The 26,501-nt window shown below is 39.8% G+C and overlaps 2 protein-coding genes across 2 annotated transcripts in view; both read left to right on the top strand.

Annotated features, from left to right (window-relative positions):
* Positions 1-14,050, top strand: part of LOC123658979 (arrestin domain-containing protein 17-like) — a 41,347-nt gene extending 27,297 nt beyond the window's left edge. The window contains exons 7-9 of the mRNA XM_045594267.1: positions 13,153-13,325; positions 13,489-13,555; positions 13,717-14,050. Coding sequence (XP_045450223.1) covers positions 13,153-13,325; positions 13,489-13,555; positions 13,717-13,733 — 257 coding nt within the window. The 3' untranslated portion in view covers positions 13,734-14,050. The remainder of the gene's footprint in view (positions 1-13,152; positions 13,326-13,488; positions 13,556-13,716) is intronic.
* Positions 14,051-16,195: 2,145 nt separating this feature from the next.
* Positions 16,196-17,458, top strand: LOC123659217. The gene is made up of 3 exons (XM_045594470.1): positions 16,196-16,364; positions 16,449-16,828; positions 17,360-17,458. Exons 1-3 carry the CDS (start codon positions 16,196-16,198, stop codon positions 17,456-17,458), a joined length of 648 nt encoding a protein of 215 aa, XP_045450426.1.
* Positions 17,459-26,501: the final 9,043 nt, after the last annotated feature.

Consider the following 26,501-nt stretch of genomic DNA (forward strand, 5'->3'; position numbering starts at 1 on the left):
TAAAATTATTTATAAACGGTATTTTTACCGTGTTTCTTATTTTAACTTTGCGGAGCTCGATATCAGAGCCTCGTGAACAAGATGTTCTTAAATAATATTAAAATATATGTATAGAAATAAATATCCCTTATAAAAAAAATTTAGTAATAAAAATAACCATGTTAATTTAAAGTCTTATAAAGATACATAATTACATGCAATGGCAACAGAGTGAAAAAAAATCAAATTATCAGTCAGTGTATCTAGAAATTTGATATCAATAGATTTTATTATAAATTAAATGAAATATTTTTCTTGGTGTATAGTCTGTCTCCTCTGTTTATCTAACATAATACATACTTTTATAGATTTCTATTCTGTATATTAGCCTTTTTGTATTTTACTAAAATGGACATGTTTTTTAATGTTATTACTATACTCCTTTCATTATTGATAAAATGTTATACTGAGATTTGTAATTTGGTATTTTCAGGAGAGCATCACATTCAACCCGGCAATTATGACTATCCTTTTACATTCAGAGTACCTGATAATTGTCCATCGTCATTTGAAGGAGTTTTTGGTCGTATAAGATACAAGGTCAAAGCAGTTGTAGACAGAGCATTTAAGTTTGATCAAGAGAAGAAGGTCGCTATCCGTGTGTGGGTTCCATTGGATCTAAATATGAATCCTGATTGTACAGTTAGTACTTATTTACTTTCTTTAACAATTTATTTACAAAATACTGTATTATTTTATACAACAACTAGCTGTGTCCACAACTTCGTCCGCATGAAATTTAACAAAAAGTTATTGTTCAGTTTGTAGAGTTATAAAATAAATAAATTTCTAAAATAAAAGTAGCCTAAGTTACCCCTTACTACATCAGCTATGTACCAGTGAAAGTCCCGTCAAAATCGGTCCAGCCGTTTCAGAAATTAGCCGGAACCAACAGACAGACAGACAGACAAAAATTGTAAAAAATGTTATTTTGGTATATGTACCGTGTATACATTCATATGTATTGAGTAAAAAGCAGTTATTTTAATATTACAAACTGACACTTCTATTTTATTTATTTGTATAGACTAGCTGATCTATATCTTAAGTTGGACAAAGTTAACGATCAGTTTACATATCTGTACAATTTTCATTAAAATCAGTCCAGCAGTTTTGGAGATTAGCCCACCCAAACATTGTGACATGAGATTTTTATAACTAGATATCGATAAAAATATTTGTTATTTGTATGCCTAAAGAGTATAATTATGTGGTTTTCTTGTTTTTTTATCTAAGCTGTCCTTACCTACTGTCTACTATCCTTACTGTCCTTTTAATCTACAAAAAAATATGCTTTAATAATATTACAATAGAAAAAAAACCAATATACTATATACAGATATATTTAATATAAAGCATGTTTCATACATGTGCAAATATATTATTAGTTATCACTTATTAAGTACACACTTAAATCTTCCCATGAATCAAATAATCTCTTCCATATTAGCAAAGAACTATAAGACATTAATAATTATTATATTTTTGATCACCAGGAATCAATAGAAATTAATTTCGACTCGAACTACTACCGTTGCTGCTTTAGTTCAGGATCAACGAACACAGTTGTGAATGTACCCATGTCAGGATTCTGCCCCGGTCAGAAGATACCAATCGAAGTCACCTGCACAAATAAGGGGACAGTGAAAGTTGGTCATGTTAAATTTCGCATTAAACGGGTGAGCAATCTATTTCAATAAAAATAAATCATCGAAATGCATGTATGAATTATATCACAATTAAATAAGTGCAGGTAAGCTTAGGCGTACTTGAGGGCAGTAGCCCTCAGTAGTGCTGTGTTCCTGTAGTGAGGAAGGGTTGGGGTCGGGATAGGGTCTACCCTTGACCCTACCCATGAGCTTTGGCTCACTTACCATAAACAAAACTACTTAAGAGCAGTGTTTTTAGGTTTGATATTCTGTAAGTTCGAGGTACTTCCACAGTTGGGCTGCTCCAAATTTTGAGTAGGATATTTCATGCTGTGCCATCGCTCAATAAATATAAAAAATATATCACAATTACTTTACTATATTTATTTTTAGATTATGTACACGCTGTACATAGGTAACATTGTCTTGTATCTTATATGACCAAAACCCGATTTTGATGAAATACAGTATCAGGTCTACACCACTCCATCATAGCATACCACTGCGCTCAAGCTGGTACTAAGAAATCATCATCATTTCAGCCTAATGCAGTCCACTGCTGGATATAGGCCTCCATAAGTTCGCGCCAAAAATGGCGTGAACTCATGTGTTTTGCCTATAGTCACCATGCTGGGCAGGGGGGTTTGTGACCACAGGGCTGGCTTTGTCGCATCGAAGACGCTCCTGCCCGACTTCGGCCTGTGTATTTCAAAGCTATTGGATGCCAGTTGGATGGTTATCCTGCCATCGGTCGGCTTTTTAAGTTCCAAGGTGGTAGCGGAACTGTGTTATCCCTTAGTCTATCTAGGTACTAAGAAATACCTCAAGAGAATTATGGTATTTATTAACCGACTTCCAAAAAAGGAGGAGGTTCTCAATTCGACTGTTTTTTTTTTTATGTATGTTACATCAGAACTTTTGACTGGGTGGAGCGATTTCGACAAATTTTCTTTTAATCGAAAGGTGGTGTGTGCCAATTGGTCCCATTTAAATTTATTTGAGATCTAACAACTACTTTTTGAGCTATATCTAATAATGCGTTTTTACTTGACGCTTTTTTCGTCGACCTACGTTGTATTATACCGCATAACTTTCTACTGGATGTACCGATTTTGATAATTCTTTTTTTGTTGGAAAGGAGATATCCCAAGATTAGTACCATGATAAGGAAACCAGGATCTGATGATGGGATCCCAGAGAAATTGATGGAAATTCTTGAAAATCCGCAATAACTTTTTACTGGGTGTACCGATTTTGATAATTCTTTTTTTGTTGGAAAGAAGGATATCCTTAGTTTAGTACCATGATAAGGAAACCAGGATCTGATGATGGGATCCCGGAGAAATCGAGGGAACTTCTTGAAAATCCGCAATAACTTTTTACTGGGTGTACCGATTTTAATAATTTTTAATTTAATCGAAAGCTGATGTTTGTCATGTGGTCACATATAAATTTTATTGAGATCTGATAACTACTTTTTGAGTAATCGTTGATAACGCGCAGTTACTTGACTATTTTTTCGTCGATCTACGTTATATTACTCGTCGATGTAATTGAAGTCGGTTTTTTTTTTGTTTGCGAGCAAACACAATTATTTAAAAAATGTATAATTCTATGTAATTAAACAAATTGCTTTTCGTATCCATTCCATAATATTGTATGATTATTTCATTATAGGAATATAAAACTTTATTTATTATTGTAAACTAAGTATATATTATGTTATATGTAACAATAATTACGTTCTTGATTGCATTACATCTCACACACACGTTAATAGTTTAAACTAGATCTCTTATAATAATTACATTAAAGTTATGTAACATTTTAGCTAGTAGTTTTTATTGCCACACATCATCCCGGCAGACGGTCAGAATCGGATGTCTTAGCGGAGATCAAGAAAGGCCCCATACCAGCCAACACTACTCGCAACTGGTCCCTTGAGATGGAAGTTCCCGCTCTGGATGTTTATAATCTATCTGCAAGCAGCTACATACATTTAAGTTATAAGCTTGAGGTTTGTAAATAAATTTAATTCACAATTCAGGCTGTAACATCCCACTGCTGGGCAAAGGCTTTTCTCAATGTATAAGAAGGATCAGATCTTAATCCATCACACTACTCCACTGCAGGTTTGCAGATATATTACCTTCTATGAGTAACAATCGCTATCAGATGTACATGATAGCAGCCGTGACCAACAGCTTAACATATATAACATATACATAACTTAAACAAGTATTAGTACAAATATCCATCCAAAGTGAGTATCGAACCAGCAAACCGCCGGTGTTTAGGCGCCTACACGGCACAGGCACTATTACATCAGAGTATTTGTCCAATTATATAATTAATAAATAAATGTATGGTTCACCATCATCATTATCACAGGCTATACAGTCCACCGCTGGGCATAGGCCTCCACAAGTCCACGCCAAAAACAACGTGAACTCATGTGTTTTGCCCATAGTCACCACGCTGGGCAGGCGGGTTGGTGACCGCAGTACTGGCTTTGTCGCACCGAAGACGCTGCTGCCCGTCTTCGGCCTGTGTACGAACCAAGTCGTACATTTGCGAATCAGCGATTTTATTAAATAAATTGGTTGTCAATATAATAATTATTCAGTACGTTTCGATCTATCAAGGCGATCGCGCGTGCTCGCACACCGGGTCATTTGATCATCATCAAGGATCAATAAATTAATTAATTAATTAATTTTGATTCGGGTTTATTTCATATTAACAAGAAAAAGTGTGTAGAGTCAAACAAGGACGCTACATCCTTTTATGGTCCTTCGAGCTTTTATGGTCCTTCGAGAAAAAACTGACATTCTGTGGACATTAGATTAAAGACTATTTTTTATCGAAGAATTTTTAGCATATCAATTTAAGTAAACATGGAAGATCTTCTATCAACACAGCAGCAGTTGGTTGGAGCTATTGAGCAGCTCTACAGCAATTTTAAGAAAGACGGGCCGGAACGCAAGACCGGTGATTACATCAGGAGGAGAGTTGAAACGCTAGATAAGTATTGGGAGGAATTTCAAAACAACCACCTTAAATTATGTGGCTATAGTGACAAGTCACATGATTATTTTGTGACCGAGCAATTCGACACAACTAGGGAGCGCTACGAGCATGTTAGGTCCGTCATCGTGAATTATCAACCACGTGACGCCAAACCGGGCACTCCGCTGCTGCGGCCAGCGACTGCACTGGCTGGCGCCGGGCCGCCGCAGCCGCCCACGCGCGCCTCGGCGACGGCAGCGAGGACGGACAGCGCGCACGAGTCTGAAGCACATCAGGTAACTTTCAGGGCACAGGGCGTCAATAGCAGGACCGATGAGTTGCTAAGAAAGCAAGCGAGCAACTTCAGGGCGCTTCAGAGAAAGGTAGCTAGTATTAACTTAGATACGGAGTTAGATAAATGGGAGTTTGACGATTTATTAAAAACGTTACAATCCCGGTGGTCGGCTATAGATACTTTACATCTTGAAATAGATAGTGAACTAGAGGGGAAAAATCAGGAATACGATGCGGCTTTCTATCACTATGAAAGATTGTACGAAGACATGAAAAGGGCTATTAATAGGAAAATGAGGTCTATGTGTCATAGGGAGAAATCAACTCCGCAGATGGAATTGCCTATTTTTAGCGGAAGCTTCCAGCAGTGGACATCGTTCAAGGATCTTTTCACTGAAACTATCCACACAAACGCATCTCTATCATACGCGCAAAAGATGCAGTTTTTAAAGGGTAAGCTCCGAGGAGAAGCCGAGCGTTTAGTTCAACATTTACAAATAAGCTCAGACAATTACGTTACCTGCTGGGAGATACTAAATAATAGATATAACAATAAAAAGCTTATTTTTACGTCACACATCAATACTTTGATGAATATTTCAGTGTCGCAACAACCGTCGTTCGGACATATCAAGAAAATCCACGATACGTCACTGGAGTCGCTAAATGCTATAAAAAACCTGGGTGTAGACATAAGTTCATGGGACCCTTTACTAGTACATATTTTAAGCCAAAAACTAGATGCCGATACTTACAACGAATACATATCATCGTTAAAGCAACCAAAGGAATTACCTATTTTAAAAGATTTTTTAAATTATCTAGAAACGAAATTTACGGCTCTTGAGACTTCACGGAAAAAGCAAGAAAACCCGACAGCGAAGTCTAGTTTCAAAAATACATATTATAATAATTCACCAACAGAAAATCGCTTAAATTACAAGAAACCCACCTACTTTACACAATCAAAGGTTTCAAGTAACAGAGTTCAAAAACCTGCACATACGGCAAAATTACCGTGTCACTTTTGTTCAAATCGCGAACATGGCTTATATTATTGCACAAAGTTTCTAGAGTTGCCTAATCATATGAAACGAAAATTTATTATAGACAAAAATTTATGCAAAAATTGTCTTTATGATCACGAAGGCAAAAATTGTTATTCTGAATCGCGTTGTCGAGAATGCGATGGTAATCATAATACAATTTTGCATGACGTATTTTGCAATAAACTATATACGTCGAAAAATACAGAGTCGATGATTTCGAAATCGGACGTGGGTAATACACATGTTTCGGTAAATTGCAAAGACCCTGAAATCCTGTTGGCAACAGCCATGGTACAGGTTCAAGCTCGGGACGGTACATACCATAACATTCGAGCCTTACTAGATCAGGGGTCTGAGACTACTCTCATATCAGAGAGAATAGCTCACATTTTAGGTTTACCACGCAAACATTGCAAGGGAACTATAACTGGAATAGGTGAAAAGGAGAGCAATTGTAAGGGGATTATTAAAATCAAGTGTAGGTCTAATCAAGAAGACTTTTCTTTCGAAACAGATGCGTATATCATGAGAACTTTAATAAAGAATCTGCCCTCCTACAGCTTTCCTAAACCAGAGTGGCCTGCATTAGAAAATTTGCCTTTAGCGGATCCTTACTTCAATATGAGAAGACCGGTAGACCTTTTACTTGGAGTAGATGTTTTTAGTAACTTACTATTAGACGGAATTTATAAGGCGGGGCCCACTCTACCGATGGCTCAAAAAACGCGTTTAGGTTGGATTTTGAGTGGCTGCGTAAAAAAGAGTTTTAAATGTAACATAATTGTACATAACATCGACGATATCTGTCAATTTTGGCAATCAGAAAATATCTCAGAGCCATCTACTATATCACTTGCTGACCAGCAGGTCATTGATTTTTATAATACAACTACTATACGTCAGTCGGATGGCAAGTATCAAGTGCGCCTCCCCCTTAAAAATGAAATAGAAAATAAATTAGGCCAGTCAAAATCAAAGGCCATGGCACAGTTTAAACAGTTAGAAAGAAAGTTTGTTAAAAATATTAATATAGCACGAGAGTATAAATTATTTATAAACGAATACAAGCAATTAGGTCACATGATACACTCAAATAATTCCGATTCATCCGGTTTTTACCTACCGCACCATTGTGTTATTCGAGATGAATCAACCACAACTAAGTTACGGGTGGTTTTTAATGCTTCCGCGCCTTCCACTTCCGGTTTGAGCTTAAATGACTTGATGGAAAGAGGTCCTAATTTACAACAAGATCTACAGAGTCTTCTTATCAAGTGGAGACAATTTAGATATGGGTTTACTGCGGATATTGAAAAAATGTTTAGAATGGTTTGGTTACATCCAGATGACCAAAACTATCAAAAGATTATTTGGAGAGAATCGCCGTTAGATAAAATGAATATTTTTCAATTAAAGACAGTGACATATGGCACCAAGGCTGCGCCGTTTCTGGCGATGATGACACTTCGACGTTTAGCTCAAAATGAGAGACAGAATTATCAAGAAAGTTCCGCGCTGAAAGTTATTGAATCATCATTTTACATGGACGATTTAGTCTACGGATGTCATTCTATCGAATCAGCAAAGCGTTTAATAAACGACATTATTTCGATTTTAAAGTCAGGGGGGTTTAATTTACGAAAATGGAAGGCCAATAATCAAGATATACTCCCAAATAACTATAATAATACAGAACAAATCAATTATGACTTTAAAAACACCGAGTCATCAAAAACGTTAGGACTTAGTTGGGACCCACAGCAAGATCAATTTACATTTACCTCAAAATTAGACTTCATGACGAAAAACCCTACAAAACGTATTTTACTTTCAAATATATCAAAATTATTTGACCCACTGGGCTGGCTATCTCCAATTTCAACTAAAATAAAACTATTATTTCAACAAGTATGGCAATTGCAATTAAAATGGGATGAACCTTTACCGGAAAATATATTGAAAGAGTGGGAAAGTATGAAAATTGACTTAGAAAATATAAATAAATTTTATATACCTAGGTGGTTAGGAACAATAAAGAATAATGTCATCGAACTCCACGGATTCTCAGATGCGTCAACAAAATGTTACGCCTGCGTTGTTTACTGCAAGGTAATGACACATGAACAGACATCGGTAACTATGATAGCAGGAAAATCAAGATTAGTTCCTGTAAATAATAAACTTACCTTACCGAAACTTGAGTTATGTGGTGCCTTATTACTCATAAAGTTACTGTCAAAAATAAAAAGTTGCCTTGAGACATACCAAATTAATTACTACTGCTGGGTTGATTCTATGGTAGTTTTAGGATGGATTAACGGTGTACCTGAGCGCTGGAAACCATTTGTGGCAAATAGAGTAAAGCAGATTATCGAAGTGGTACCGCCCAACAGCTGGAATTACGTTAAGTCGGAGGAGAACCCCGCAGACTGTGCTAGCCGTGGTTTAACAGCGTTACAATTAAGAGATCATAAATTATGGTGGAACGGGCCGACTTGGTTAAAAACGCATAAAACTAAAGATCAATTTAATACTAAAATAACATTTTTTACATGTCAAGAAGCCAAAAGAACTAAAAAGATCGTAGCAACAGTAATTCATAATCAATATGAAAATATCATAACATCATTACTTTTTAAATTTAGCTCGTTAAGCAAGATTGCGAGAATATTAGCCTGGGTCTATAGATTTATTAATAATAAACGTGAAACCAAGAAATACTTAACGTTAAGTGAAATAAAGCAAGCCAATATAAAAATCATTCAACAGTGTCAGCAAGAATATTTTATTCAAGAATTACGTGACATACAGAAAGGAAATAATGTATCATCAAAAAGCAAGATTTGTATGCTCCACCCTATACTTGATGAAGATAAAATTTTAAGAGTGGGGGGACGTCTAAAACACGCAAATATTAACCTAGATATGAAACACCCCATTATCATACCCAAAAATAGTCGTTTATCAGAATTAATTATCAACCAGTGTCATGAACTCACCTATCACGGTGGCGCCAAGCTTACTTCCGGGTTTATTCGACAAAAGTATTGGTTGGTAGGAGGACTCAAAGCCACGAAAAAGCGTATTTTTCAATGTGTAAAGTGCAGAAAGCACACTCCGAGTCAGCACTATCAAATTATGGGCGATTTACCTACAGCAAGGGTCAATCCATCGCGGCCATTCTATCATACAGGGGTAGATTATACAGGTCACGTGTTTGTTAAGGCCAACAAGGGCCGAGGTATTCTAACCACAAAGGGCTACGTGGCTGTATTCGTCTGTATGGTTACTAAAGCTGTACATTTAGAGTTGGTGTCAGATTTAACAACGTCATCATTTTTAGCTGCTTTGCGCCGCATGACTGCTAGACGAGGGGTGCCGAAAAATATGTACAGTGACCAAGGTACTACGTTTATCGGAGCAAACAAGGTCTTACAAGAAGAATACCAACAAATATTAAGTACCTTCCAAAACACAAAATTCATCGATGAAATCACGCGAATGGGGATCAAGTGGCATTTTAATGCCCCTTCTTGGCCGTCAGCAGGTGGTCTATGGGAAGCTGCGGTCAAGAGTCTCAAATATCATATAAAACGAGTGATAGGCGAACAAAGACTTACATTTGAGGAATACTCAACATTACTCTCTCAGCTCGAAGCTTGTATTAATCAAAGACCTTTATGTGCAATGACCGAAGACCCTGACGACTTAAATTGCCTAACACCATCTCATTTTTTAACTAGTGGTCCTCATTTAGCATTTTACAACACCGAAACTGACTTACGTACTCGTTGGCACCTAACGCAAAGATTGTTCGATGATATCTGGAAAAAATGGCGCTTAGAATATCTTACGCAACTATCAGTCCGCAGCAAGTGGAGGCTACCACAAGAGAATATCAAGGTCAACGACATAGTGCTCATTCAAGACGCTAACTTGCCGGCCGGGAGGTGGCTACTCGGCCGCGTCCTGCAGCTACACCCTGGAAACGACGGTTACGTAAGGGTTGTTACCCTAAAAACAAAAAACGGCCTCATGAAACGCCCGGTCGTTAAATTGTCAATATTACCAGTAAATGAACAAAATTCAAATGTAAAACAAGATGACGTTAAGCAAGTATATCACGTTACCAAAACAAGCAAGAAAAATACCTATAGCTTTTCGAAATTGGTGCTTACAATTTTATTTTTTATAATGACATTTATATCAAGATCAGAAGGCTCGTTTAATATTACGCCGCTTAGAAATAATCAAAGTTTGTACTTCGACAAGATAACAAAAATGTCTCTAATCAAAGACGAGTGGCGCTTAGTCGTCTACTACGACATGAATCCCTACTGGGAGGGGTCATTAACATTAAGCAAGTACTTAGATTATTTACAAAACATTTGCAATAGTGAACAAAAGCATTCACAATGTGCAGCGATCATGTTACAATTACATCACGGTTATGAACAATTAAATCATTATAATAATGTTATGATGAATAAGCATACTGTGCGCACGCGACGAGGAATAATAAACGGAGTAGGTAATTTAGCTAACTCTTTATTCGGAATTTTGGATAGTAATTTCGCTGAAAAATATGAGCAAGACATTCAACTCATCAAGCACAATCAAGAGCATCTCGCCGCACTCTGGAAGAACCAGACCTCTATTGTCGAAGCCGAGTTAAATGTATTGAAACGCACTGAGAACGTTATGAACAAGCAACACAAGCTCATCAACCAACGATTAAATCAAGTAGAACAACAATTATACGCCGTCAAAAAGGAAAGCTTTACAAATAACGACTTTATTCTCTCCGCAATAATAGCCAACAACATATTAACTCATCTCAAGGACATACAGAATATCCTACTAGACACTATGACTAACATTTATAACGGCCAGCTCAGCTTACACCTCCTGACACCTGATCAACTACGCCAAGAACTAAACATTATTTCAGCTAAAATATCGAAAGACTTATCACTACCTTTTGAGAACATAAGTTTACCTAATATTTATCATTTATTAAAGGTAAAAGCTAGAATGTCAACAAACTACCTATTATTTGAAACTAAAATACCTCTAGTTCACCGAGATACCTACGAAATTCATAAAATCATCGCCGTACCACGTTTACTAAATAATAATATTATGATTTATATAAAACCCGTATCTAGTTTCCTAGCTATTAATTTACAGAAAGAGGCTCTGTTGCCTATAACTGAAAGTGAGTTAAAATCGTGTCTGCAAGAAGAGTCAGGCACTCTTTTATGTAAGAGCGGGTCTCCGGTGTACACCCTGAAGGACGATGAAAGTCTTTGTGAAAGGGATGCAGCCACCGGAAGATGCAGAATTTATGAGGAACCGTGCCAATCACAGTGGCATGAATTAAATCAAGTGAATACTTACTTTTATTTTTATTGTAAACAACAGAACGTAAAAATACTATGCGACGATCAAGTTTCATCGTTACCGTTATTGTATTCTGGCTTATTGACAATAAATGACGGATGTATACTGAAGTTCAAGGACTTTACTGTGTATAGTCATAAACAAGAAATGAGTACTTTGCACTTCAAAGCCGAAATTATTGCTCCAAAGTTATCTCCGATAAACTACTTTTTTAATATATCGGTTCCAACCCTCGGCACTACTAACGCAAGCGACAAAGACGACGTCAGCGAGCATTCGAAGCGGCTAATTCAGCTGCAGGAGCAAATCGAAGAGATGAAGCAGACTGTTCCGTTGTATGACAGCATTAGCAGCCACGACATTCATCATTATACGGCAACCTACATCATCGTTGCCGTGGCTACCGTCGGGATAGCTATTTGGGGATCGCGCAAGATCCTCCGCAGGCGGTCGGCGCGCACGGAGCGGCCGACGCTGGCCACCCCGCGGCCGGCGGCAGCTCGGCGGCGGCCGCCCTCCTCCACAACGGTTATTGACCAACAGTGTGTGTGTGGTGCGAGTAATAAGTGCGTTCCGTGCAAACATTCTAATGTAGATAAGAAAAACAAATTTACGTCACCGACCTTCCGCTCGGTTTATGTAATCGGTGACGATAGTGTTAAATTTAATTCTATTTAGATAATTAGTTTTTATTTTCTTACTAACAAGTGTAGGTTAAGAACCAATTGGAATCACCTTGTATCATCATCTCATCACTACTAACTTTTCGGTGTGGGAGCATGTACGAACCAAGTCGTACATTTGCGAATCAGCGATTTTATTAAATAAATTGGTTGTCAATATAATAATTATTCAGTACGTTTCGATCTATCAAGGCGATCGCGCGTGCTCGCACACCGGGTCATTTGATCATCATCAAGGATCAATAAATTAATTAATTAATTAATTTTGATTCGGGTTTATTTCATATTAACAAGAAAAAGTGTGTAGAGTCAAACAAGGACGCTACAGCCTGTGTATTTCAAAGCCAGCAGTTGGATGATTATAACACCACCGGTCGGCTTTTTAAGTTCCAAGGTGGTAGCGGAACCGTGTTATCCCTCAGTCGCCTCTTACGACACCCACGGGAAGAGAGGGAGTGGCCATATTCTTTAGTACCGTAGCCACACAGTACATGTATGGTTAGGATTAATAAATATTAGACTTAATGTGAGATAAGCTTTTTAAGAATTTGAATACTGTTTTTAAAGAGTGAATATCTCACACTCTCTTTTGTCTGTATTGATGTAGGTAGAGGACTAACAATGAAATGTTCTACACTTCACACTTTCTAAAATGTCTCCAAAATTTTATTAAAGTTGGATTCTCGACCGTATCAAACAATTTTTTTTTTTTGGCATTGACTCCATCCTACATGACCTTATTGAAATTATTTGTATCTAACTTACACAGCAAAAATCATACAACAACCAATTTAATTGAATTTTCTCATCTCTCTCAAAAAGATGTCCTTTTGTATAGAAATTATTTGCTCATATTTCAGGTTGTGGTATCTCCCAGTGGATGTCACCGTGACTCTGAAGAGTCAAAGACGATATTACTTGGAACAGTTCCTTTAGTGGGCTACCAGGATACTATACCTAATCCATTACAGGACCAAATGCCTCAACATAGTGACAATGTACCCCATGCCAATGCTCCTTATTCAGATAATCCACCTCCTTATCCTGGAAATAATCTTCCTTACCCTGGTGGTCAAAATGTTATACCCGATAAAGAGGGATCAGGGCAAGGAACAGTAGGTGTAATTGGCTTTACAATTCCGGGTGCCAATGTGAACAATGCGCCTTTTACAGGACCCAATTCAGTTCCTACAGGCTCGGTAAGTATAAAAAATGAAACACAAAATAAAAATAAAAATTTGCATCTGAGATTTTTTAGTTTACTGAGTCATGTTCTTTGTTGTAATATTTTAATGTTTTAATTTAGGATCACTAATTTATGATTTTGTTACATATTTTTATTATTTATTAATATTTTTTTAGCCTGTCTCTGGTAATCCCTACAGCGCTGCAAGCGCACCACTGCTTGAAATGGTGGACACTGAAAAAAGTAAGTACATTTATATTGCATATAAATGTTTATTTATTTATTACCTTTAAAAAAAGGAACAAAAATACCAGAAGGAAATTAAATAAGAATCTGCATATTACCAGTAAAACAACCATAAAATAATTAATGTTTTTCTTAAATAGAATGATGTCTAATTACAGAGAATGAAAAAGAGTGAGATATTCTGAAGTGGTACTTTTTACATGAACATGGATCTGAATAAAAATTAATGGACAAACAAAATTTCAAAGATATATTTTTTTAAAGTTCAAGCAAGTAATTAGCGGTAGGTTAGTAATTTGTAATCTGAAAGATATGTATGATATAATCATCGATGTTTCACGTTGTCTTTATGTGCCTTCTATATAGGGTATGAAATATGAGAGATGTGACTTATTTGAGATACAAGTGTCAACCCACTTAGATATTTACTCTATGTAAGCTTAAATACTGAAGCCAGGTCAGGAACCAGGCTTAGTAAACGCTTTATTGGAACTATTGTATGTCTGTTCCTATGTACTTAAATGCAAATTAGGTTAAGTCGATTCAATATACTACTAGTATACACTTTATCGACAAATAAGATTAGTAGCTCACACGGCTGCATTTCATGCATTTATACTGCTATGCTTATATTACTTTGTCAAAGAATTTTTTAATATTGTTACTTAATATACCAATATAATTTTGATATACTACAATTTATTAGTCGATATGCATTTTTAGATTTTTTAAGCTTTTTGTGGTGCCTTGTGCTTTAAGCGCAATATATATATATATAATATTATATTTGTGTACAAGTAAATGTAAGTATAGGAAACAAATCTCTTTTTAAAAGTGTTAAACATGACATAACATAGTTTCTATAATATATAAACAATATTTTTTATCCAAGAAGAATTTTATTGTTATGGAATATTTTATTGTTATGGAATTTTACACTTGTTTTGTGGTGCCATGTTATTGTGGAGATTTATGATATATTTTTTGTGTACAATTTTTTATGTCATTCTACATAAGTGCCTCTTATTTTATGAACTTTATTATATTCTTATAAAGATATATAATAATAAGGGAGATGAATATAATTCATCTATAAAATCTATTCTTGTTACGATTACCTCAAAGGTTTACTGTCGCATTTTACTATGTTTAAGATCATGTTAAATAAAACTTGTACTAATTTTTTATTATTCAATGTTACTGTAGTAATTTTGTGTTTATTGTATTAAATGTTTTTCGTAAAAAATGCCTTTTTATTTAACACAAAAATACCAAAAACAAAAAGTTTAACCACTTGCTATAGACCATATAACAAAAAAGAATTAGCGAAATCGGTCCAGCCGTTCACGCGTGATGGCGTGACCAAGGGAAAGAGGGATTCATTTACATAAATATAAAAAAACAAACAAACAAAAAATATAGTGTAAAGACAACAGATTAGTACTGCTCGATGAGGCAGAGGTACCCATATATGTATAATAACGACACGTCCCAGATTACAGGAAAATATATGGCAGCATATATCGGCACGGGCGGTTTTGTAGGCAAGGTTGAGGCTACGGGGCGAGAAAACACATCACTAAAATTTTTAACACCTGTGAGAGACCCGGTTTTGGTGGTTGCCAAGTGCACGAGAGTAACGCTGGATGAGGGTTGCTCGAGATGGCAAAATCCATTTATGGGGATCTTGATATCGACGCGGGCCTCGTGGGCTGGCAATTGTCGAAGCTGCAGTGGATAAATGGGGTACTTGGGTGCGGGAAAACGACACACAGTCAAAAACTTCTATGAGAATGTAGAAATAGTAGTTACCACGACGGTCGACGCTGCCAAAGATCTTAGAGTCACAAAATGTAACCGTTTAAACCGTTAAACGGTTATATTTTGTGACTTGTAAAAAGGTTACACTTTGTGTCATCCACCGGGACGATGCTCTTATAAACCATTTTGGAGCTATAGTAACGGCGGCACGGCTTTCGCGGGCAAACAAAGTTGTTCTCATCGGAGATTCAATCAGTTGCCTATTCCTGTATATATGTTACCGGCCAAACCCGATTTCAGGACAAAGTAGTTTTGCCTAGGCTAAACTAGTTCTTCCTATACGTGTTAGGATTAACTAGTATAACCTAGGCAAAACTAGTTTGTCCTTAACCCGATAGGATAAACCAGTTTAGGCTAGTCCAAACTAATTTGTCCTAAGCCCGATAGGATAGACCAGTTTAGGCCAGGCCAAACTAGTTGATCCTGATATAAATACGCACACTTTAGGATAAACTGGTATGGCCTAGTCTAAACAGTCTAAAAAAAATTTCGGGACAGGATGTTAGCCGAAACATCAAAAAAATATGCCAATATCACAAAAGAAATGATAAGCTTGTATTTATATATGTGTTGTGTCTGTCATCAAAATAAAACAAAGAAGAAAAGAGGATTAGTCTCTAAGCCCATTCTTCATTCGGAAATGAATAGTAGGTGCCAGGTAGATCTGATTGATTTTCAGACACAACCAGATGGAAATTTTAAATTTATTATGGTTTACCAAGACCATCTAACAAAATTTGTTCTGCTTCGCGCCCTACAATGTAAGAGGGCGCAGAGGTGGTTTACCATTTGAATGATATATTTCTAACTATAGGAATGCCGTGCATTCTTCAATCTGATAACGGTAGGGAATTTGTAAATAATGTTATAAGTGAGCTTGCCAGACATAGTCAAAGCCAGGGCTCAGTTGAACGTGCCAATCAAGATATTGAGAATATGATAGGGTCTTGGATGAATGACAACGTTTCAACGAAATGGTCAGAAGGTTTGAGATACGTTCAATTCATGAAAAACCGCGCCTACCATTCAGGGATAAAATAATCACCATACAAGGCATTATTTGGAATAGAACCCAGAGTAGGACTTTCGACTTCCCCTTTGCCGCAAGAAATCATAAATGATATTCAAGATGAAGATGATTTAAGGAAGGTAATAAAAGATGATCGTAATGTTAACCTAACAGAAGATAGAAATGATAACGTTGTCGAAGTTAGTAATCGAGAAAAAGTTTCTTCATCTGAAAATGACATTCATAAAGCTAGAACAACTGCAGGAGAAAATCTTGTGAAACACGCTAAGAAAATGAAAGCTACTTCTGACAAGTCTCATCCACCTGCCAACATTGAAGATAATGTGACTGTACCGATTCCAGATGTTGACAAAGGCAAAGGTGATCTCAGAAACATTATTGGAGTTATTCTTCAGAAAAATGACGAATCAATATTGCAGGTTTTATTTTTTTGTTACTTAATTACTTATCTATCTTTCTGAAGCATTAATGATATTTTAAAGTACCTAATATGTTTTTACTTTATTTTTTCAGATCAGAATTCGGCATTTGCAATCAAACTTTTTTAGAGGTAACAGATGTAAACCAAGGCTCTGAAATATCGTTAAGGACTGCAGCTACGAAACATTCAGTTGGATCAGGCCAAGGTTTTGTGAGGTGCAGCTGCTACAAAAACTGTTCCACAAACAGATGCCAGTGCAAGAAGGCACTCATACTCTGCAATTCTAAGTGCCACCAAAGTAAACCATGTAAAAATAAATAACAATTTTAATAATTGAGATATGATTATTGCTTCTATTAAAAAACACTTATTATTTGTTATAGTATGATTGTTTGTATTACCAATTATCCATATTAACGACGAATCATTATGGTTTTAATAAAAATAATTATTTTTTCAATTACAGAGTATTTTATTCACTTTATTCATTTATTTTGACTTTCTTGATATACTATAATGTTTAGACTAGGCCATACCAGTTTATCCTAAAGTGTGCGTATTTATATCAGGATCAACTAGTTTGGCCTGGCCTAAACTGGTCTATCCTATCGGACTTAGGACAAATTAGTTTGGTCTAGCCTAAACTGGTTTATCCAATCGGGTTAAGGACAAACTAGTTATGCCTAGGTTATACTAGTTAATCCTAACACGTATAGGAAGAACTAGTTTAGCCTAGGCAAAACTAGTTTGTCCTGAAATCGGGTTTGGCCGGTAACATATATAATGTACTCTGTGAGTTGCCTTATATAGATAGAGAAAATCTGTTCGAAATACGGTAGATACTGTAGACCGTATCTGACAATCAACATCTCACGTGAGTTGTCCTGCACATACCGGAGTCCCATGGCGTTGTTTAAGCCATCTGCGAGGTATACGTAAATATGTACTCGTCAAACCCCACCATCCACTCTCTCAGAATGATTGGATACAGTGGCACGGTGATACCAAAACTTCATAATTGTATTTGCTCGCAAACGAAAACAACAACTTCAATGACATCGACGAGTAATACAACGTAGGTCGACAAAAGATTTAGACTACATATTATCATGCTATCACCTACCGGGAACGAGCAGGGAACCTTTATCTCCTCAACGCATTCTATAAAAACGACGCATATTTGAATTTTGTTATTGTAATGTTAATAACCATGCTATATAAGCTAGCTTCACACCATAAAAATCACGCAATATAAGTTACTAAGCCGATAAACATAAATGTATATAAGTAGACAAGACAATTTTAAAGCAGCGCCATCTATGAGATTTTTCTGTAGATATGAAATGTAAAGAGAAAACGGGTGAATGAATGTTATTTTAAAGGGTATAATCGTAAGTATTTTTGGTGCTGTATAGCGTTCACGCAGACGACGTCGCGGGCAGCAGCTAGTATAAAATATTTAGCGACATGCACGGAAGACTAAATAAGCAACAATTTCTTAATGTAGTTATTTTTCTTAGTGCAGTGTATTTTAGCTATATTGGTTCCTATTCAGACCCGCCTTTTTTTAATTTTTTTGCGATTGATGTGATGGTTAAACCGTATTTGTGTTAAAAGATTGTATGGGTCTATAGAATTTTTATGGTGTCACTCGGAGATGAATATATTATTTTTCATTTGAAACCAAGATATCCTCGCAATGTAACTCCTAATTAATTAGATTGGTACCTGAAAAACACTGATATTTGTGGAAAAATGTGATAGCGTCCTTAAGACGACTGGGGTCAAGAGTAAGCCTATTAAAAAACGACTTCTTTATAATATTGTTATAGATATTGAGACAAATTATAACACCAAGATAAATAATATTGATTTATTTAAAAACAACTTAGAATAGTATACGATTACAAATTACATCTTAAAAATAACAGCTTATATTTTCTTTGACATAAACATTCCAGTTAACACCAGGTAGGTATTTATAAAAACGAATTTCTATAATATTTTTTACAAAAACATTCAAAAAATATAAAATATGAAATAATATCTTTCTGTACTCTTATATCGTTATATCAGCAAATAAGACATAAGGACTTCAACGTAAAATCGTTATTTATAAAAATAAGCATTAAATGATTATACAATAAAGTAATAACAAGAATAAAGTTTAAATTTAACTTGTTTTAATATAAAAAGCAATATTTATATAAAATAACTAATCATGCATTACAGATTATTATAAAAAACATTATTATAAAAAATTACTTTTAAAAAATATATAAAAAGCACCTCAATCAATCACTAAGCACCAAGAAGTTTAACTTATCTCTTCCAGTATAATTTTAATATTTCGTCTAAAGTTATATCAGGCAAATTTTTAGGGTTGTAATCTATTAAGACCATCAAGTTATTGGCACAGCCCAAGGCACTTTGACGTTGGGATCCTATGATTAATTATTATTTTCCTAAACTATCGGGATACTAATGTGTGTAAGAGTGAACAAGAGTATTGTATATTAATTATTTGTATAGTCAACTAGAAATGCAGTATTTAATGTCATTGAAGCTGTCAACTTATCACATTATAATGTAATAATATTAGTAAAATTTTCAACTTAAATGTATTAGAACTGAAGAGATATTTATGTGCAAAAGTTAGTAAAAGTTAATATAAAATTATAAGTTGATGCAAAAGAACATCTTTATAAAGTATGTAGTTATGGAAGTTATGGCACAGTTTAAAAGGCTCAACAGACTAGACTTGCCGTTGATCAAGATTTGTTGAGTGAAGTAATCTAGTTAACTTCTAAAGTTAATTATTAAGTAGATGAGATTAATTGGACGTTTGTAGTTCTGAATTATTAAGTTTATAGAAATTATTGATGTAAGTACAAAACATACATTAAAACGAATGGTAACAATACCTTAGAATTTGTAAAAATAAAAACATCTATAAAATCCTTTAAAAAATTAAAATATTTGCACAAATATTTTATGAGAAGTGTGACTTAACAATTTATTCATCAGTGATTTAAACAATTTATAAACATCGTCAGTCATTAGATTCCAATTTTTTTATTCGCTTTACATGTTCTTCATATAGTATATAATGTTATTTGTGCAAGCAAAAATCAAAATTGGTTAGTTTTCTGAATTGTGCTCCCCAAACTTAACTAAATTATCTTTACATCTAAAGTGGAGGTATTACTGTTAGTACAGATGCCAAATTCTTAACGAGAATAAAGAAAAATAAGTGCTTATTAGAAATATATATTTCCAAGTTAAGAAGGTGTGGCGGGAGGGGCTGAAGGGGCGGGCGAGCTTCTGGTCATTGAGTACGGAGGTGGAGGACTCTGGGGTACAGATGGGTAGGGGCTTTGGATCTGGGAGAAGCCATATGATACATTTGTACCCTGGGGTAATAGAGAGAAACCTGGCATCGGCATCGAAACATTTTGATTCGCTTGAGAACTAAGATTAGACTCGAACGATCCTGCAAGGTTACTCTTAGAGCCATGAGTACTGTTGTTTGGGTAAGGATAGCCAGATACCGGGCCGGGCGATACTTGTAAGTTTTGCACATTTGGAGCAACGAATGATTGGTTATATGACTGGTTGGGGTCCGGTTTGGGTATAGGTCCGTTTGGAAGTTTATCAGCCATGGGATGGGTTTGTTTCACGTCTAAGTCACTGTCTATGGGCACCAGTCCCATACACATTTCTGCTTCATCGCACATATCATCATTACATCCCGATACGCTTACTATAACCTGAAATCAAAATTAAAGTATTAATTTTGCTATACGGTTTTACAATTAGACATTTATCAGATGTTTTACACAACTAAGAACCCATTATGTGCCTCAAATACTGTTTCTATATGACTAATGTTGGGGTGTAGGGCAGGGAGTGAGTAGGCTTAAGGGTGCGGCGATAAGCTGGCTTGCCCCTGTCAAGTCTGTCATACGCGTCCACGTCGCCCTCAGCTCGCCGACGTACGGGCTTGGGGGCGAACCCATTCCTGGGGCGTCAGCTCCTCTGGAGTGGGTCGCACAGCCTGGAAATGCAGCAGTCATAACGGGCGCCGCAACTACCATCTACCCCGGACTGCTGTAGCCAAGTATGACAGGCCATCTGCCGGGTATAGTAGGTGACCCGGTAGATCAACTACAATTGCCTACCTGCGTGTGTCCTGCGCAGTTGATCGCCGTACGCAGGGATGAAGGAGTCCTGGGGGGCTGAGTCGAACGGGGTCTGGGTTCGTTACCGCGGGAGACAACACGCCCTCTTTGGTCCGGATTTCAGGCTAAACGGTAGCCCCGTAGCTAGCCACTGCGGGGAAATGGACATGCGTAACTGCACGGATGAGCCGGGTGCTTTACGCTGGCGAGATGGGGTGGGGTCCTCTGGGAGGACGCGGAGACCGGCCATGCTGACGGGGCAAGGGTGTTCGGAACCACTGGGGGCCGTGGGATCGCGGTCACCAGCCTGGCCCGATGTCGCGTTTGGAATCCAACCTACCACATCTATATCTACTGCGTAGCCCCGGTGTCGATACGGCATCCCCAACGTTGCGGGCTCCATGGAGGGTAGGGAGCGCAGTGGATGAAATTTCTTTCTTATTAAACATGGACAACAATAGATCCAAACCCTCACAGGGACCTGAAGGGAAACCGGATGGTACCTCACTGGTGGCGGGTACCGCGAATGCGGGGCCGTCTACCAAACACCCATTACGGGTCCAACAAACACAACAGGGGTGCGGCACCATGAAGTTGGGACAGCCCTCTTTCACTAGCGGAGGCAAGGCAGCGAAGTCGACCTTGACCTCAGTAAACACACACACACGCGGGGGTGGTGCCGCCAAGGTGGCGCCACCACACACAAAGCGCAGGTCCGTGGGTGGCCGAGGGGAAACCGGGAAACCGGAGGAACCGAGGCCGTCCACGTCGACGGCGCCTTCAACAGGCGCTATCCTCGACGCCGACAGGGCACTGGGGCAACCCGGAGCCCGGTCGGCAGGAGAGGTGGCTGCCCTAAAACGCTTTGACGAGGCGTGGACCCTGGTCGACCGCCGACAAGCCAAGGGGAAACCCGGCAAGTCGGCGGGACGCGCAGGGGGTACAGGGTCCTCCCAACCAGGGAGTGAACCTAAGCCCCGGCGCATGAACAGGAAGCTACGCCAACGTCAGAGGAGGCGTGCATCGGAGGCGGGAGCCCCCAAGCGCGATATAACAACCCAAGCCGAAGAACCCAAAACCAAGGGGTCCGTCAAGTTCGCGAAGGGCGCGGCAGGTGGCCAGGGTAACCAGGCAACCGGTCGCGCCCAACGCGGCAAGGCGCAGGCGAAGGGTAAAGCGGGCAATGGATGTGCATCCCAGGTACCGGCTAAAAGGGCTCGCCTCGACGACTCTCAGTCGCCGAGGGGTGGTCCCAAAAAGCCGAGGCTGGCTGATGGTACCCATGTCCCCTACTCAGCGGCAGTGCAGTCGGACTTACTGGTTGCGGTGACAACTGTGACCGGAGAGCACCTGACTGCACAGGCCGCACAAGAAGTACAGGTCCTTCTACAAGAGCGCCTTCTCAAGGATCTTGTAGAAGCAACCGATGATGAACCGGTGAACCCTGTTTTTCAGGGTAAACCGATATACGCCGACGGAGCTCTGAAACTGTGGTGTGAGAACCGCGAAACCGTGGGGTACCTCACACGTATAGTTTCGGAGCTCGCCCTGCCCACGGGCACCAAATTAATGGTCAAACGGCAGTGCGACCTTGTCAGGCTGGTCCGCTGCGGCGTCCTCCTTCCGGGTGAACAACCGGACATCTGGAAGGTGGGACGCGCGCTGCGGCTCCAGAATGTGTGGGCCAAGATAGACAGCTGGATCCTCCATAAGGTTGACAGACAGGACGGTAATACGTTCCTGATCTTCAGCGCTCCTGAGGACGTGGTGCAGACCCTGGTGGAACGTGAGCGCCGACTCTGCTATTTGCTGGGGTCGGTGTACGTGAAGTTCCAGGGTCCTAAAGGTAAATTTACCGAGCACCTGCCAACGGAGCATGACGACCTCATGGAGGATCAAAACAGCGGAGAACAGGCGAAGGGTGAAGGGTCGGGAGCAATCCCGGCTATCCCCGAGCCACCCCCTGTGAGGCGGTCGAGCCCCAAACCCCAGACCGAAGAGGCAGTGGTCGTGGAGGAGCTGCTTCTGGAGTCGGAGGAGGGGGCTTGTCTGGCAAGCCTGGACAACCTGGCCATAGGGGAGACAGTGATGGAGGAGGCAGGGATGCTGTCTGACGATGGCTTACCCAGCTCACCCATCCTGTAAAGTCCTCCAAGCAAACCTCCACCATAGCATGACAGCAACGGCCCAAATGCGAAAATGGTTGGAGGTTAACACAACAGCCATTGCACTGATCCAGGAGCCGTGGGTCAGGAATGGCACTGTGTGCGGACTCCGGAACTCTGGAGGTAAGCTAATTACACATACAGGCTCGGAAAACAGCAGGGCCTGTATTTACATCACCAACAATATACAGGCGCAAACATTAACGAGATTCTGTTCTAGAGATGTGTGCGCCATACAGCTGCATTGTACGCAAGACCACAGCCTGCCGGAGATGGTGATCGCGTCGGCCTACATGCCGGAGGCTGATGCGCCACCGCCGCACGACATGGCACGGCTGATAACATACTGCGAAGAGGCCAGGCTGCAACTAATTATAGGCACTGACTCCAACGCACATCACACCCTATGGGGAATGAAAACAACAAACGAAAGAGGTAAGCTCTTAGTTGAATATCTGATGACGACAAACCTACAGATCATGAATGTGGGCTCTGAACCCACTTTCGTGAACAGACGTAGCAGGACAATCATCGACCTAACTCTTGCCACAGAAGCGGCCTCCGAGACCATCTCCAACTGGCACGTATCCGATGAGGCATCGTGCTCAGATCACAGATGGATACGCTTCGATGTGCAGGTAAATACAGTTCCAGCAACCCCTAGGCGTAACCCACGCAAAACTGACCGCGTGCACTACGCTGAGAGACTGGAGCAGCTGCTCAGTGAGCAGGCATGCCCAGACCGGCTTGTGGGAACAGAACATATAGAACAGCAGGTAGATACGTTGACTAGCAACATTATAGACTCCTACCAAACTGCATGTCCCTTATCATTGCCACCGGAGAATAAAGTAATCTGGTGGGGGCCTGAACTGGAAAGACTCAGGAAAAAGGTAAGGCGACTTCTAAACAGAGCAATGAATACATGCGCCGATCTGGACTGGGATAGGTATAAGAAAGCCAAGTCCAGATACAAGAAACGACTAAGGTACAGAAGCACCGACTCGTGGCGCAAATTCTGCAGCAGCGTGGAAACCTGCGAACAGGCCAATAGGGTAAGGAAGGTCCTAGTAAACCAATCTAGCCAGCTGAAGGGCTCCCTAAGAAAGCCTGACAACACCTTCACGAGCACGCCGGAAGAAGCAGAGTGCATCCTGGTTCAGACACATTTCCCAGGGTGCCACATCATGCAGTCGGTGGACTGGCCCGAGGAGGACGTAGCCCCAACAGAGGAGCATTGGGAATATGCACTCAAGGTAGTAAGCCCATCAAAAGTCAGATGGGCTATCAACAGCTTTGACTCCTTCAAATCCCCAGGGTTGGACGGGGTCTTCCCGGCACTTCTAAAGTGGGGAAGTAACCGACTGATCCAGAGGCTTACCACTGTTTTGGCGGCCTGTTTAGCTCACAGCTACGTGCCGAGGCAGTGGAGGGAGGTAAAGGTAATCTTCATCCCCAAACCGGGAAAAAGTGACTACTCTGAACCCAAATCCCACAGACCTATAAGTCTTACATCTTTTCTGCTGAAGACTCTGGAAAGGTTGTGCGAACGGGATCTGAGAGAAAACGCCCTAGCTACAGTACGCCTACATCCAAACCAACACGCGTACAGCCAAGGTAAATCAACAGAGTCAGCTCTACATGCAGTGGTCAGTAAAATAGAAGAGGCCATTGAAAACAAGGCTATGTGTCTTAGCACCTTCATCGACATAGAAGGAGCCTTTGACAAGACTAACTTCAACAGCATCTCGTCGGCCCTAGTTAAGCACGGGGTACACCCGACGATGATTGACTGGATAGGTAACATGCTCAGAAAAAGAGTCATCAAACTTACATCAACTGAGGCACAACATGCACTGGTAGCCAGAGGATTTCCACAAGGAGGGGTGCTTTCCCCACTACTGTGGAACCTAGTGGTAAACGACCTTATAACCAGACTGAACCAGCACAACTACTTCACGATCGGGTACGCTGATGATATCGCTATTCTAATCAGCGGCAGAGTCAGCAGTACCGTGTGCAATGTCACACAGCAGGCGCTACGAATTGTGGAGAGATGGTGCATAGATAACGAACTCACCGTCAATCCTGGAAAGACGGAACAGGTAATGTTCACTAACAAACGGCAATTGGGGAGCTACAAACCCCCTAGACTGTTCGGTACGGAGCTACAGTTCAGCTCGGAGGTAAAGTATCTAGGAATTATTCTAGATAGCAAACTGAACTGGAGCAAGCATCTCAACAGCAAAATTGACAAGGCTACAATAGCCTTCTGGCAGTGCCGCAGAATGATAGGTAAGAAATGGGGTCTATCCCCAAAAGTCACTCTGTGGCTGTACCAGTCCGTCATCAGGCCAATTATCAGCTACGGTGCTGTGGTTTGGTGGCCGAGAACCAGACTAATCACCGGTGAAGCAAAATTACAACGACTTCAAAGGCTAGCTTGCATGGCGACTACGGGCTGCATGAGGACTACTCCGACAGCCGCCCTGGAAGCCCTACTGAACCTGCCGCCGCTGCACCTGTTTATCCAACAGGAGGCGGGAGCGGCTGCGGTAAGACTCAGGAAGCTAAACCTTTGGAGGAACGTAAAGGTAGCACATACAGGAATACTTGGCGAACTGGCAAACAGGGAACCGCTCGTCGAAGCGGTTACCGACAGGATACCCAAACAGTACGTATTCGACAAAAAATACAGAATACAATTACACGAAGACCCAGGTGAAGGCCTCAACCCTAGAGAGTTAAGAATCTTCACAGACGGGTCGAAAACATCAACAGGTACAGGTTCTGGGGTCTACTCAGAAGACCTGAATATCCACATCTCATCGCCATTAGGAATCCACAACACCGTCTTCTAGGCGGAATGTATGGGAATCATAATGGCAGCAACAGCGATCAAGTCTAGAGAGGTACAGGGTTTTCCAATCCGTATACTTTCCGATAGCAGATCGGTCCTGCAAGCCCTACAGAGCGACATTATGACATCAGGGCTAATATACGAGTGCCATCGAGCTCTGACGAAGGTAAGTGAAACAAACACCATTACCCTTCAATGGATAAAGGGACACAGTGGATCGCGAGGCAATGACGCGGGCGACCGACTGGCGAGGAATGGATCGGAGATGAGGGTCCACGGACCCGAACCCATTCTGCCTCTGCCATTGGGATGGCTGCGCAGCCAGCTGCGACACAACACCAAGGTAATGCACCAAGAATATTGGACAAACCTAACTACCTGCAGGCAGACCAAGGAAGCTCTTCCGACGATCAACCCAGGATTGTCCCGCAAACTTCGCGGTTATGTAAGAGCCCAGCTCCGACT

The sequence above is a fragment of the Melitaea cinxia genome, chromosome 13 (assembly GCF_905220565.1).
Source record: "Melitaea cinxia chromosome 13, ilMelCinx1.1, whole genome shotgun sequence".
NCBI classification, from domain to species: domain Eukaryota; kingdom Metazoa; phylum Arthropoda; class Insecta; order Lepidoptera; family Nymphalidae; genus Melitaea; species Melitaea cinxia.

Coding starts and splice junctions, on each gene's coding strand:
- LOC123659217 (XM_045594470.1), top strand. CDS start 16,196: ATGCCGTGCATTCTTCAATCTGATAACGGTAGGGAATTTGTAAATAAT. Junction 16,365..16,448: donor TTCAACGAAATGGTCAGAAG/GTTTGAGATACG, acceptor TATTTGGAATAG/AACCCAGAGTAGGACTTTCG. Junction 16,829..17,359: donor ATGACGAATCAATATTGCAG/GTTTTATTTTTT, acceptor TGTTTAGACTAG/GCCATACCAGTTTATCCTAA.